The sequence below is a fragment of the Crinia signifera genome, chromosome 4 (genome assembly GCF_055691185.1).
Source record: "Crinia signifera chromosome 4, ASM5569118v1, whole genome shotgun sequence".
NCBI lineage: Eukaryota > Metazoa > Chordata > Amphibia > Anura > Myobatrachidae > Crinia > Crinia signifera.
Genome location: NC_139220.1, coordinates 1,016,791 through 1,033,395, shown reverse-complemented (window position 1 = coordinate 1,033,395; position 16,605 = coordinate 1,016,791). Strand labels below are relative to the sequence as shown.

At 50.6% G+C, this 16,605-nt stretch overlaps 1 protein-coding gene across 4 annotated transcripts in view; it reads right to left on the bottom strand.

The window, feature by feature from the left end:
- Positions 1-10,977: 10,977 nt before the first annotated feature.
- EPS8 (EGFR pathway substrate 8, signaling adaptor) overlaps positions 10,978-16,605 on the bottom strand; it is a 211,782-nt gene continuing 206,154 nt past the window's right edge. For all 4 annotated transcript variants that reach the window (XM_083180717.1, XM_083180715.1, XM_083180718.1 and 1 more), the window contains one exon: positions 10,978-11,414. In XM_083180717.1, the coding sequence (XP_083036843.1) occupies positions 11,301-11,414 (114 nt within the window). In that variant the 3' untranslated portion in view covers positions 10,978-11,300. The remainder of the gene's footprint in view (positions 11,415-16,605) is intronic.

Below are 16,605 nucleotides of genomic sequence, written 5' to 3'. Positions count from 1 at the left end.
TCCGGGGTGTAGCACGCGTGAGGAGGGTTCCGGGGTGTAGCACGCGTGAGCAGTGTTTCGGGGTTTTGCACGCGTGAGCAGGGTTCCGGGGTGTAGCACGCGTGAGGAGGGTTCCGGGGTGTAGCACGCGTGAGCAGTGTTTCGGGGTTTTGCACGCGTGAGCAGGGTTCCGGGGTGTAGCACGCGTGAGGAGGGTTCCGGGGTGTAGCACGCGTGAGGAGGGTTTCGGGGTGTTGCACGCGTGAGCAGTGTTTCGGGGTGTTGCACGCGTGAGCAGTGTTCCGGGGTATAGCACGCGTGAGGAGGGTTCCGGGGTGTAGCACGCGTGAGCAGTGTTTCGGGGTGTTGCACGCGTGAGCAGTGTTCCGGGGTGTAGCACGCGTGAGGAGGGTTCCGGGGTGTAGCACGCGTGAGGAGGGTTCCGGGGTGTAGCACGCGTGAGGAGGGTTTCGGGGTGTTACACACCATGTCTCCTCTCCTTGCAGTCCACATCTGGTCAGACTTTGTCTGAGGTTTTCCAGCTGATGCTGTAGAGGGAAAAGCGGAATTAACACAGACTGGCTATAAGAGTAAAACCACCTCCAGATGTGCACTCCACAAGCCCTCTGAGGGTGTCCTGTGTTATGTGGCACCACAACGTTGGTACCAAATCCTGTAAGGTATGACTTGGACTGGTTTTCCAGCACATCCCACAGAGGCTCGAACTGAAATCTCGAGAATTTGAGGACTGGTTTTCCAGCACATCCCACAGAGGCTCGAACTGAAATCTCGAGAATTTGAGGCCAAGTCTTTATCATGTTCCCCCATTACTGAGCAATGTCTGCAGTGTGGCCAGGTGCATTATCCCACTGAGAGAGGCCACTGCCACCAGGGAATACTGCTACCATGAAGGTGGGCACTTGGTCTGTAATCATGTTCACTGAGGTGGTATCTACAAACTAAGAGCTAAGGTTTCCAGCAGAACATTGCTGCCTCCACCGATTTGCCTTTTTCCCATAGTGCATTCTGGTGCCATATTTTCCCCAGGTAAATGAAGCTCATGTCCACTCTAGGCGCATCCTGTGTTAGTTGGTCATGTGTCCACTCTGGGCGCATCCTGTGTAAGACGGAGGTCATGTGTCCACTCTAGGCGCATCCTGTGTTAGTTGGAGGTCATGTGTCCACTCTGGGCGCATCCTGTGTTAGTTGGAGGTCATGTGTCCACTCTGGGCGCATCCTGTGTTAGTTGGAGGTCATGTGTCCACTCTGGGCGCATCCTGTGTTAGACGGAAGTCATGTGTCCACTCTGGGCGCATCCTGTGTTAGACGGAGGTCATGTGTCCACTCTGGGCGCATCCTTTGTTAGACGGAGGTCATGTGTCCACTCTGGGTGCATCCTGTGTAAGACGGAGGTCATGTGTCCACTCTAGGCGCATCCTGTGTTAGTTGGAGGTCATGTGTCCACTCTGGGCGCATCCTGTGTTAGTTGGAGGTCATGTGTCCACTCTGGGCGCATCCTGTGTTAGACGGAAGTCATGTGTCCACTCTGGGCGCATCCTGTGTTAGACGGAGGTCATGTGTCCACTCTAGGTGCATCCTGTGTAAGACGGAGGTCATGTGTCCACTCTAGGCGCATCCTGTGTTAGTTGGAGGTCATGTGTCCACTCTGGGCGCATCCTGTGTTAGTTGGAGGTCATGTGTCCACTCTGGGCGCATCCTGTGTAAGACGGAGGTCATGTGTCCACTCTGGGTGCACCCTGATAAGACGGAGGTCATGTGTCCACTCTGGGCGCATCCTGTGTTAGTTGGAGGTCATGTGTCCACTCTGGGCGCATCCTGTGTTAGTTGGAGGTCATGTGTCCACTCTGGGTGCATCCTGTGTAAGACGGAGGTCATGTGTCCACTCTGGGCGCATCCTGTGTAAGACGGAGGTCATGTGTCCACTCTGGGCGCATCCTGTGTTAGACGGAGCTCATGTGTCCACTCTGGGCACATCCTGTGTAAGACGGAGGTCATGTGTCCACTCTGGGCGCATCCTGTGTTAGTTGGAGGTCATGTGTCCACTCTGGGCGCATCCTGTGTTAGACGGAGGTCATGTGTCCACTCTAGGCGCATTCTGTGTTAGTTGGAGGTCATGTGTCCACTCTGGGCGCATCCTGTGTTAGTTGGAGGTCATGTGTCCACTCTGGGCGCATCCTGTGTTAGACGGAGGTCATGTGTCCACTCTAGGCGCATCCTGTGTTAGACGGAGGTCATGTGTCCACTCTGGGCGCATCCTGTGTTAGACGGAGCTCATGTGTCCACTCTGGGCGCATCCTGTGTTAGTTGGAGGTCATGTGTCCACTCTGGGCGCATCCTGTGTTAGTTGGAGGTCATGTGTCCACTCTAGGTGCATCCTGTGTTAGTTGGAGGTCATGTGTCCACTCTAGGCGCATCCTGTGTTAGACGGAGCTCATGTGTCCACTCTGGGCGCATCCTGTGTAAGACGGAGGTCATGTGTCCACTCTGGGCGCATCCTGTGTTAGACGGAGCTCATGTGTCCACTCTGGGCGCATCCTGTGTAAGACGGAGGTCATGTGTCCACTCTGGGCGCATCCTGTGTTAGTTGGAGGTCATGTGTCCACTCTGGGCGCATCCTGTGTTAGTTGGAGGTCATGTGTCCACTCTGGGTGCATCCTGTGTAAGACGGAGGTCATGTGTCCACTCTGGGCGCATCCTGTGTTAGTTGGAGGTCATGTGTCCACTCTGGGCGCATCCTGTGTTAGACGGAGGTCATGTGTCCACTCTGGGCGCATCCTGTGTTAGTTGGAGGTCATGTGTCCACTCTGGGCGCATCCTGTGTTAGACGGAGGTCATGTGTCCACTCTAGGCGCATCCTGTGTTAGACGGAGGTCATGTGTCCACTCTGGGCGCATCCTGTGTTAGACGGAGCTCATGTGTCCACTCTGGGCGCATCCTGTGTTAGTTGGAGGTCATGTGTCCACTCTGGGCGCATCCTGTGTTAGACGGAGGTCATGTGTCCACTCTAGGCGCATCCTGTGTTAGACGGAGGTCATGTGTCCACTCTGGGCGCATCCTGTGTTAGACGGAGCTCATGTGTCCACTCTAGGCGCATCCTGTGTTAGACGGAGGTCATGTGTCCACTCTAGGCGCATCCTGTGTTAGACGGAGGTCAGCTTCGGCACTGGTCTGAGGCTACGCAGCCAGCTGTAATGCACCCCTCACCTTTCTGTCATAGTACATCTGGCCCTGAATACATTACTGTTCGTTTTAGAACTTTTCAAGCTTAGCTGAGTGAAAAAATGCCAGCCAATTAGCTCTTGACTGTCATGTACAGGGTGTGTTTGAACAAATGACAGTTAGGAGTTGATTTGCTAAGGTTTAATCACTCTCCATTATATCACTTCTCAAGGATTAGTACATCTCACCCTTATTCATTTGTGCTTCCGTGGTATAAGAACAGATGGGAAAGTCTCTTCTCACACATCTATGTGCGCCCAGGACCATGTGATCAATTGGCAGTCCCTAGACCCTTGTTGTAATGTGGTGTGTTCCCGGTATGCCGTGGTTAGTACAAGACCCACCGTTGTAGAGACGCTCTGACCCAGCCGTCACACTTTGGCCCTGGTCTCTCAGGACAATTTCCCTAGTTCCAACACCTCAACTTCCAGAAGGAAGTGCTCCCTTGCTGCCTAATAATGTATATCCCCCTCCTTGACATGTGTCATTGTTATTAGATATTCATTATTCACTTCATCTGTCAGTGGTTCTAATGGTGGCTGATTGGTGTATAATTGAGGGTAAGGGCAGCAACTAAACCTCCCACATATCATCCCTCATCTATTGTTTGATTTGTGGTATTGTAATGACTGTTTGCACAGATTTAGTCACATGGGCAGTGAATTTGTTCAGTATCATTGGAAAGGGAAAACTAAGAAACAGCGAGAAATTGCACATTCAATAAAAACTGTAACATTTGAATATAAACCAATTCTTTCATATGATGTTCTTAAAGACCATGTGGACCACAATACTATTACTCACTTCCAAATAATATCAATAATGTATAACATTGTACAGTATGACCTGAGCTCTCAGAGGGACACGTTACATGATCTTTGTACATTATATCCCGTACAGGATGAAAAATAATACAATAGATCTGCCTCATTGGGTGGATAGGTGGATGTCAACAAAGCCAGTGGGTGTGGTGGGGTATAATGTTGGTGACAGTATGTGGGTTGGTGCACATGGAAGGCACAGGTAGGTGCATGATGGATTTTATTGGTTGTATACTAAGGAGTCCAGATAGAGTGTACATGGAGGAGTGAAGTGGGTTTGTGGTTGGTTGGGTGGGTGGGTGGTTATACATCAGGTATGTCCAAACTGTGGCCACAGTATCTAGATGAGGCCGCACCAGTGACCTATACAGAACTGGGCACAGTATCTAGATGAGGCCGCACCAGTGACCTATACAGAACTGGGCACAGTATCTAGATGAGGCCGCACCAGTGACCTATACAGAACTGGGCACAGTATCTAGATGCGGCCGCACCAGTGACCTATACAGAACTGGGCACAGTATCTAGATGAGGCCGCACCAGTGACCTATACAGAACCGGCACAGTATCTAGATGAGGCCGCACCAGTGACCTATACAGAACCGGGCACAGTATCTAGAGGAGGCCGCACCAGTGACCTATACAGAACCGGGCACAGTATCTAGATGAGGCCGCACCAGTGCCCTATACAGAACTGGGCACAGTATCTAGATGAGGCCGCACCAGTGACCTATACAGAACTGGGCACAGTACCTAGATGAGGCCGCACCAGTGACCTATACAGAACTGGGCACAGTATCTAGATGAGGCCGCACCAGTGACCTATACAGAACCGGGCACAGTATCTAGATGAGGCTGCACCAGTGACCTATACAGAACCGGGCACAGTATCTAGATGAGGCTGCACCAGTGACCTATACAGAACCGGGCACAGTATCTAGATGAGGCTGCACCAGTGACCTATACAGAACTGGGCACAGTATATAGATGAGGCCGCACCAGTGACCTATACAGAACCGGGCACAGTATCTAGATGAGGCCGCACCAGTGACCTATACAGAACCGGGCACAGTATCTAGATGAGGCCGCACCAGTGCCCTATACAGAACCGGGCACAGTATCTAGATGAGGCCGCACCAGTGACCTATACAGAACCGGGCACAGTATCTAGATGAGGCCGCACCAGTGCCCTATACAGAACTGGGCACAGTATCTAGATGAGGCCGCACCAGTGACCTATACAGAACTGGGCACAGTATCTAGATGAGGCCGCACCAGTGACCTATACAGAACCGGGCACAGTATCTAGATGAGGCCGCACCAGTGCCCTATACAGAACTGGGCACAGTATCTAGATGAGGCCGCACCAGTGACCTATACAGAACCGGGCACAGTATCTAGATGAGGCAGCACCAGTGCCCTATACAGAACTGGGCACAGTATCTAGATGAGGCCGCACCAGTGACCTATACAGAACTGGGCACAGTATCTAGATGAGGCCGCACCAGTGACCTATACAGAACCGGGCACAGTATCTAGATGAGGCCGCACCAGTGCCCTATACAGAACTGGGCACAGTATCTAGATGAGGCCGCACCAGTGACCTATACAGAACTGGGCACAGTATCTAGATGAGGCCGCACCAGTGACCTGTACAGAACACAGTATATAGGTCACAGTATCTAGAGGCCACACCAGTGACCTATACAGAACTGGGCACAGTATCTAGATGAGGCCGCACCAGTGACCTATACAGAACCGGGCACAGTATGTAGATGAGGCCACACCAGTGACCTATACAGAACCGGCACAGTATCTAGATGAGGCGGCACCAGTGACCTGTATAGAACTGGGCACAGTATCTAGATGCGGCCGCACCAGTGACCTATACAGAACTGGGCACAGTATCTAGATGAGGCCGCACCAGTGACCTATACAGAACCGGCACAGTATCTAGATGAGGCCGCACCAGTGACCTATACAGAACCGGGCACAGTATCTAGAGGAGGCCGCACCAGTGACCTATACAGAACCGGGCACAGTATCTAGATGAGGCCGCACCAGTGCCCTATACAGAACTGGGCACAGTATCTAGATGAGGCCGCACCAGTGACCTATACAGAACTGGGCACAGTACCTAGATGAGGCCGCACCAGTGACCTATACAGAACTGGGCACAGTATCTAGATGAGGCCGCACCAGTGACCTATACAGAACCGGGCACAGTATCTAGATGAGGCTGCACCAGTGACCTATACAGAACCGGGCACAGTATCTAGATGAGGCTGCACCAGTGACCTATACAGAACCGGGCACAGTATCTAGATGAGGCTGCACCAGTGACCTATACAGAACTGGGCACAGTATATAGATGAGGCCGCACCAGTGACCTATACAGAACCGGGCACAGTATCTAGATGAGGCCGCACCAGTGACCTATACAGAACCGGGCACAGTATCTAGATGAGGCCGCACCAGTGCCCTATACAGAACCGGGCACAGTATCTAGATGAGGCCGCACCAGTGACCTATACAGAACCGGGCACAGTATCTAGATGAGGCAGCACCAGTGCCCTATACAGAACTGGGCACAGTATCTAGATGAGGCCGCACCAGTGACCTATACAGAACTGGGCACAGTATCTAGATGAGGCCGCACCAGTGACCTATACAGAACCGGGCACAGTATCTAGATGAGGCCGCACCAGTGCCCTATACAGAACTGGGCACAGTATCTAGATGAGGCCGCACCAGTGACCTATACAGAACTGGGCACAGTATCTAGATGAGGCCGCACCAGTGACCTGTACAGAACACAGTATATAGGTCACAGTATCTAGAGGCCACACCAGTGACCTATACAGAACTGGGCACAGTATCTAGATGAGGCCGCACCAGTGACCTATACAGAACCGGGCACAGTATGTAGATGAGGCCACACCAGTGACCTATACAGAACCGGCACAGTATCTAGATGAGGCGGCACCAGTGACCTGTATAGAACTGGGCACAGTATGTAGATGAGGCGGCACCAGTGACCTGTATAGAACTGGGCACAGTATATAGATGAGGCCGCACCAGTGACCTATACAGAACTGGGTACAGTATCTAGATGAGGCTGCACCAGTGACCTATACAGAACCGGGCTCAGTATCTAGATGAGGCTGCACCAGTGACTTATACAGAACCGGGCACAGTATCTAGATGAGGCCGCACCAGTGACCTATACAGAACCGGGCACAGTATCTAGATGAGGCCGCACCAGTGACCTATACAGAACCGGGCACAGTATCTAGATGAGGCCGCACCAGTGACCTATACAGAACCGGGCACAGTATCTAGATGAGGCCGCACCAGTGACCTATACAGAACCGGGCACAGTATCTAGATGAGGCCGCACCAGTGACCTATACAGAACCGGGCACAGTATCTAGATGAGGCCGCACCAGTGACCTATACAGAACTGGGCACAGTATATAGATGAGGCCGTACCAGTGACCTATACAGAACCGGGCACAGTATCTAGATGAGGCCGCACCAGTGACCTATACAGAACCGGGCACAGTATGTAGATGAGGCCACACCAGTGACCTATACAGAACCGGCACAGTATCTAGATGAGGCCGCACCAGTGACCTATACAGAACTGGGCACAGTATCTAAATGAGGCCGCACCAGTGACCTGTATAGAACTGGGCACAGTATGTAGATGAGGCCGCACCAGTGACTTATACAGAACCGGGCACAGTATGTAGATGAGGCCGCACCAGTGACCTATACAGAACTGGGCACAGTATGTAGATGAGGCCGCACCAGTGACCTATACAGAACTGGGCACAGTATGTAGATGAGGCCGCACCAGTGACCTATACAGAACTGGGCACAGTATCTAGATGAGGCCGCACCAGTGACCTATACAGAACCGGGCACAGTATCTAGATGAGGCCGCACCAGTGACCTATACAGAACTGGGCACAGTATCTAGATGAGGCCGCACCAGTGACCTATACAGAACTGGGCACAGTACCTAGATGAGGCCGCACCAGTGACCTATACAGAACCGGGCACAGTATCTAGATGAGGCCGCACCAGTGACCTATACAGAACTGGGCACAGTATATAGATGAGGCCGCACCAGTGACTATACAGAACTGGGCACAGTATCTAGATGAGGCCGCACCAGTGACCTATACAGTACCGGGCACAGTATCTAGATGAGGCCGCACCAGTGACCTATACAGAACTGGGCACAGTATATAGATGAGGCCGCACCAGTGACCTGTACAGAACCGGGGACAGTATCTAGATGAGGCCGCACCAGTGACCTATACAGAACTGGGCACAGTATCTAGATGAGGCCGCACCAGTGACCTATACAGAACCGGGCACAGTATCTAGATGAGGCCGCACCAGTGACCTATACAGAACTGGGCACAGTATCTAGATGAGGCCGCACCAGTGACCTATACAGAACCGGGCACAGTATCTAGATGAGGCCGCACCAGTGACCTATACAGAACTGGGCACAGTATATAGATGAGGCCGCACCAGTGACTATACAGAACTGGGCACAGTATCTAGATGAGGCCGCACCAGTGACCTATACAGTACCGGGCACAGTATCTAGATGAGGCCGCACCAGTGACCTATACAGAACTGGGCACAGTATCTAGATGAGGCCGCACCAGTGACCTATACAGAACTGGGCACAGTATCTAGATGAGGCCGCACCAGTGACCTATACAGAACCGGGCACAGTATGTAGATGAGGCCACACCAGTGACCTATACAGAACCGGCACAGTATCTAGATGAGGCCGCACCAGTGACCTATACAGAACTGGGCACAGTATCTAGATGAGGCCGCACCAGTGACCTGTATAGAACTGGGCACAGTATGTAGATGAGGCCGCACCAGTGACTTATACAGAACCGGGCACAGTATCTACATGAGGCCACACCAGTGACCTGTACAGAACCGGGGACAGTATCTAGATGAGGCCGCACCAGTGACCTATACAGAACCGGGCACAGTATGTAGATGAGGCGGCACCAGTGACCTGTATAGAACTGGGCACAGTATGTAGATGAGGCCGCACCAGTGACTTATACAGAACCGGGCACAGTATCTAGATGAGGCCACACCAGTGACCTGTACAGAACCGGGGACAGTATCTAGATGAGGCCGCACCAGTGACCTATACAGAACCGGGCACAGTATCTAGATGAGGCCGCACCAGTGACCTATACAGAACCGGGCACAGTATCTAGATGAGGCCGTACCAGTGACCTATACAGAACCGGGCACAGTATCTAGATGAGGCCGCACCAGTGACCTATACAGAACCGGGCAGAATATCTAGATGAGGCCGCACCAGTGACCTATACAGAACCGGGCAGAGTATCTAGATGAGGCCACACCAGTGACCTATACAGAACCGGGCACAGTATGTAGATGAGGCCACACCAGTGACCTATACAGAACCGGCACAGTATCTAGATGAGGCGGCACCAGTGACCTATACAGAACTGGGCACAGTATCTAGATGAGGCCGCACCAGTGACCTATACAGAACTGGACACAGTATCTAGATGAGGCCGCACCAGTGACCTGTACAGAACTGGGCACAGTATATAGATGAGGCCGCACCAGTGACCTATACAGAACTGGGCACAGTATCTAGATGAGGTTGCACCAGTGACCTATATAGAACTGGGCACAGTATGTAGATGAGGCCGCACCAGTGACCTATACAGAACTGGGCACAGTATCTAGATGAGGTTGCACCAGTGACCTATACAGAACTGGGCACAGTATCTAGATGAGGTTGCACCAGTGACCTATATAGAACTGGGCACAGTATGTAGATGAGGCCGCACCAGTGACCTATACAGAACCGGGCACAGTATCTAGATGAGGCCGCACCAGTGACCTATACAGAACTGGGCACAGTATATAGATGAGGCCGTACCAGTGACCTATACAGAACCGGGCACAGTATCTAGATGAGGCCGTACCAGTGACCTATACAGAACTGGGCACAGTATCTAGATGAGGCCGTACCAGTGACCTATACAGAACTGGGCACAGTATCTAGATGAGGCCGCACCAGTGACCTGTACACAGTATATACACTATAAAGCAGTAGGGCCCTCTGTTACTATTATTAGAATCATGGATAATGAGGTCCCACAAACACATGATTAGGAAATGATTGTCTGGCCTTATGAGTGACACGCTGAGCAATTTTCACAGGGGGTGAACCACTTTCCACAGTAGGGGCGGGATGTACTAAGCAATTGCAGTACATCCCTCCACATATCGCATTGATACTAAATCACATATGTAGTAACAAATGCGATTAGTATCACAAAGCTCTTGCGAATAGAGGAGCCCTTTGCGAAAGCTGCCTGCGCCAGGTGAAAGGGTGCCTGCGGGTCCCTCTCACCTCCTACGCCCGGGAGCCAATGGCTGCATGTAATCCCGGGATCCTCCTTCCTGCACCCAGAAGGGGAAGTACTGCTGCTAGGGAGGAGGAGGTCACTAAGTCCGGGCAGCAGAGCAGGAGGCTGCCCCGACAGCAGGTGAGGGGGATGCAAAAAGAAGCCCATATACTTCTATAGGGTAACGCCAGAAAAGCTGGAGTTACCCTTTGTGGCGAAAACATGGCAGTCCCACGCTGATACATATGAAAATGCGGTGAATACCTGAAAATTGGGTTTTTACTGCATTTTCTATTTGATTCATCCCGGCCTAGGAGGCTGTGGAAAGTGTCTTACTCGACCGGTAGAACCAGCTGATGGTCGGCAGGATATCAGTAGCTCCAAATCACCCAGTGTGTATGGGCCTTTAGATGTGGTCATTTCAGGACTGTAAAACACTGTACTGGTCAACTCCATAATCCTGAGGAAAATTATTTATCCAGGTTTATTACACATTAACTTTATAAACTTTTATTTATAGAAGACAAATGCATTTGCATAAAGAAACACCCAGTGTGTGAATGGCAGCTAGCGGATGTAAAAGGCAGCATAAGAATACAGTTACTGCGATTACAGCGAGCAATATGCACAGTCCCGGCCGATACATAATACTGGCACTCCAGAAATCGTCCTGACCTCAGCTCTCCCCCAAATAGGATCCGGGTGTAAGAAAGCAATAAGAATAGATAGCGTCAGGATCAGACCTACAATACAGGCAGAAACATTCTCGGAAATAAAATTTGGCAAATTAATGCTAAAAAGAGAAAACAGAAAATTATCAGTGATTATTCCCTTCATCAAAAGACTCAACCCCAGAATCGCTGGCAGCGGCATTGATTTTCTCTTGACGTTTTTTCATGATTTCCAGAAGTTCTGTGCTTCCATTGACCTCCTGTAAGACAGAAGAGGATTTGCTGCATGTTAGAGTCTGCGAGCAGTGTGCTCACTACATGTTCTCTTCTCCCTCCCTGTCTACAGGGTCAAAAAGCGCCAGCATTGCCTAGATGCGAGCAACAATAAACCATTAGGATGTGCCCTCACCTGAATTAGACACGGAGGTTCAAGCCTCACTGGAAAGGGGAGAGCGATAATATCATAGCTAAAGTATAATGGGAAGGAGGGTTATGGGGGAGGGAGTAGATAGGAGAAGGTGTGGGCTGCCTCTTCCCAGGGCGGAACCCATTCTTAAGGAGAGAGCAAGCAGGGGGGAAGGTCACAAAGAAACAGTCAGGAGAACAAGAAGTTATCCCACTGAGGAAGGAACTAATGTGAGTGACAGATGAATTCTCTGTACAGCGCTGCAGAATATGTGTCAGCTATATAGATGCAAATAAATAAATACGTTTAACAGTTAATGTTTACACATTGGTTTCAACAATTTTTTTTCTTAAATGAAAATGTTTTAGTGAAAACCCCTTGAGTGGTGGGGCAGAACAAACCTACAAGGGCAGCACTACCTTCTGCAGGTAGTACTGCATCCAGAAGCACCAGTGGCCCTGAGTGGCCACTCGGGAACATTCGTACCTGCTTGGAGGGGTTTGGAGTGCCCAGCAGCTGCAGTGGCCGGGAGTGCACTCGGGTGTTCAAGCTCTCGTGTTCAGGCGCCCAAACACACGAACGCCCAAGTGCTCTCTCAAGCGGCCCCGAACTTCCGAGGGAGTGCTTGGCGGCAGGTGTGCCCAGGGGGAAGGGTTGCTGCTAGAAGGTGGTTCGCCAGTGGTGGTGGAGGCTCCACCGGTGCGCACCTACATACTGTATCGTGGTATGCCCACAAATTTTCAAGGACAGCCCGCTGCGGCAGGTTGAGTATCCATTATCCAAATTATTCCGAAAACCATAGTTTCCAAAATGTACCTTTTTTTTGCTAGAAACCTACTGGCTACATCTGTAACTGGCACTACTGGGGACAGGATCTGTAACTGGCACTACTGGGGACAGGATCTGTAACTGGCACTACTGGGGACAGGATCTGTAACTGGCACTACTGGGGACAGGATCTGTAACTGGCACTACTGGGGACAGGATCTGTAACTGGCACTACTGGGGACAGGATCTGTAACTGGCACTACTGGGGACAGGATCTGTAACTGGCACTACTGGGGACAGGATCTGTAACTGGCACTACTGGGGACAGGATCTGTAACTGGCACTACTGGGGACATGATCTGTAACTGGCACTACTGGGGACATGATCTGTAACTGGCACTACTGGGGACATGATCTGTAACTGGCACTACTGGGGACATGATCTGTAACTGGCACTACTGGGGACATGATCTGTAACTGGCACTACTGGGGACATGATCTGTAACTGGCACTACTGGGGACATGATCTGTAACTGGCACTACTGGGGACATGATCTGTAACTGGCACTACTGTGGACATGATCTGTAACTGGCACTACTAGGGACATGATATGTAACTGGCACTATTGAGGACATGATATGTAACTGGCACTACTGAGGACATGATGTGTAACTGGCACTACTGAGGACATCTGTAACTGGCACTACTGAGGACATGATATGTAACTGGCACTACTGAGGACATGATCTGTAACTGGCACTACTGGGGACATGATATGTAACTGAATGAGAGATACTGATCGCAATCTCTCATTCTGAACCACTACCCGGCCTTATCGCTTAGCACAAATCTCTGCATGTGTATGTGCTCCCCATGGGAGATCTGGTCACAGGGAAATCACCTACCCTACATAGCTTAGCACACATCTCTACGTGTAGATAGATAGATAGATAGATAGATAGATAGATAGATAGATAGATAGATAGATAGATAGATAGATAGATACTGTATATCATTTAACTCCTTGAGTAGTAGGTTTTGCTGGGGCAGGACAAACCTACCAGGGCAGGTTTGTCCTGCCTCAGCAAAACCCACCACAGTTGGAAGCCCCCCTCCCTCACCTCTGCTCCGGCGTTAGTACGCCAGAGCTTCCCTGCCGCTGCTGTCCCCGCTGCCTTAGCCGCCAGCCTGTCACATGTGACGTCGGCGGCATGATGGGGATGTTCGCGGCGGCTCGGAAGGACTCGGGTGCCTGAGCGCTCCCGAGTCCCCCCGATCGGCCCAACATCCCCGAGCCTGCCGTCTACGTTATTGCTACTAAAAGTATGGTGGCAGGCGGGGGGAGCGGTGTTAGAAGAGCTCCGGCGTGTGATCGCCGGAGCACATGTGATGGAGGGTTGGGGGGGTGATTGGGGATAGGGGGCTCTAGAGATGCTGCAACAGTGGTGCACACCTGGACACCACTGGCGCGCACCTATTTCATATTTGTGATATGCCCGGAAATTTTCCGGGACAGCCCGCTGCGGCAGCGCAGCTGAGCCGGGAAAAGTTCCGGGCATACCACTCAAGGTTAAATACTTTCTATTTTTGGACGCTAAGTACCATGGAGTGAGCACCACACAGAAATCTACACTAAAAGTGAGTGCGGATAATTGGAGACATTATTATATCCGTCCGGAAATAACGAAGACCCAAATAAATCACCTTTTCCAAGCTCTGGAGTGGCACTCGATTTCTGGCAGATACTGTACATGTGCGGACTGGTAAAGGCTCCATTCGAGAAGGCACCCCAGCTAGCATCTAACCCCCAAGTGAGTGTTGGTCTCACAGCACAGTATAGATTATATATATATATACACACACACACACACATATATATACACACACACACACACACACACTGAGTGGCCAAATTATTATGACCACATTTATACGCAGATCGGCCATAACTTCACGTTGTTGCCGCTAGAGGGCGAGGTAGCTATAAAAAGGGAATGCAGGACAAGTGAAGCATCAATTGCTCTGTGTTGCTTGCAAAGAAATGGGCACAAAACTTGTTTTAACGGAGTTTGAGCGCGGGATGATTGTAGGCGCTCGAACCGTCGGAACCAGTATCGGCACAACGGCTGCACTTGTTAAGTGTTCGAGAGCAACAGTTATTAATGTTTACAGAGAGTGGACAACCAAGCAGAAAACCGGGTCTCAACGTCAGGCTTGTGGTCATCACAGGCTACTGAATGCTCGATCTGAAAGGAGACTTGCCAGAGTTGTCCAGTCCAACAGAAGAGCAACAGTACGTCACATTGCGGGGAATCTTAATCAAGGAGCAGCTGTGAAGGTCTCTGAATGAACTGTTCCTGCACATGACACCGTATAGGCTATGGAAGCCGATGACCTGTTAGAAAGCCTCTACTGTCTGCCTGGAACAAGAGTAGATGTCTCCAGTTCGCAAAGGAGCACAAAGATTGGACAGTAGCTGACTGAAAACGCGATTCATCGGACCACATGACCCTTTTCCAATTAGACCATGCAGGTGGCAGGGTACGAATATGGAGAAAACAGCACGAAAGCCTGGACCCCAACTGCATTCCACAACACTTCAAGCTGGTGGAGGCAATAAAGGGATTTTTGTAAGAACTTACCGTTCGAATCCCTTTCTCTGATATGGTCCTGGTGACACAGCTCAACACTGGGATGTAGGAGGGTCCGAAGGAGCCAGGCACCTATCCTAAAGCTTTAGAGGGTAGGCTCCTCCCCTACTGCATCCCAGACTCTTCAGTTCAATCTTTCAAAGCCACTGGAATACATTAACTCAGTACAAACGCCTGCACATATTAAATGCACATTTTATAACAGAAACTGTTAACTTTAACCATTTTAACATGAACATCATGAAACTTCTGGCATACTTACTGAGCGTAAGGGAGGGATCGCTGTGTCACCAGGACCATATCAGAGAAAGGGATTCGAACGGTAAGTTCTTACAAAAATCCCTTTTTCTCTTTCAATGGTCCTGGTGACACAGCTCAACACTGGGACATTCCAGAGCCGGTCCTTTGGGTGGGTACGCTCAGGTCTGCAGCTCTCAGCACTGCTCGCCCGAATGATGCGTCCTCCGACGCGAACTCGTGGAATCTATAGAATTTGGCAAAGGTATGAACAGATGACCAAGTGGCAGCCCTGCAAACCTGCTCAGCTGTGGCCCCATGTCGAACCGCCCAAGAGGTGGCAACTGACCTGGTGGTATGCGCATTTATTCTGGCCGGTACAGGCCTACCCACTTTGGTGTATGCAAATGCGATCACAGATCGCAACCACCTAGCAATAGTCTGCTTAGATGCAGGCCAACCAATTTTGTGTACGTCATACAGTACCAATAAAGTATCAGTCTTTCTGACACTCTTTACTCTGTCCACATAAATGCGTAAAGCACGCACAACATCCAAACTCTTCAACTTGTCCCTTTTCTTAGAACCCTCAGGGGGTTGAAACACAGGTAGAACTATCTCCTGATTTAAATGGAAGGCAGAAACTACCTTCGGTAAAAACTGAGGCACTGTTCTCAGAACTGCCCTGTCATCATGAAAAATTAGGAAGGGAGATTTGCATGACAAAGCTCCCAACTCTGACACCCTTTTAGCAGATGCCACTGCCAACAAGAACACTAGCTTCCATGTGAGAAACTTAAAATCCGCCGACCTTAAGGGCTCAAAGGGTGCCTTCTGAAGGCATTCCAAAACCAGTGACAGATCCCAAGGTGCTACTGGTTGCTTGTATGGAGGTTTCAACCTGGATACCCCTTGTAAAAAGGTTTGAATTTCCGGCAAAATGGCTATCATTTTCTGGAAATAGATGGACAAGGCCGAAATCTGCACCTTCAATGACTGAAGGCTTAGGCCCGATGAAAAACCATCTTGTAAGAATTCCATCATTCTTGATAGCTTAAAATGAGATGTGTGAGCCTTTCTTCTCTCACACCATCGAATGTAAGTCTTCCAGACTCTATAATAATTTGCTGAAGATACAGCTTTTCTGGCTTTTATCATAGTCTGTACTACTGCCTCAGAAAACCCTTTCCTTTTCAAAATGGCGGTTTCAATAGCCAGGCCGTCAAAATCAATCGATCGGAATCCAGGTGATTGAATGGGCCCTGTCTTAGAAGGTCTGGCCTCAGAGGTAGATGCCATGAGTCCACAGACAACCTCTGAAGCCTTGAGTACCAAGACCTCCTTGGCCAATCTGGGGCCACTAAGATCACCGGAACCTTCTGCCCCTG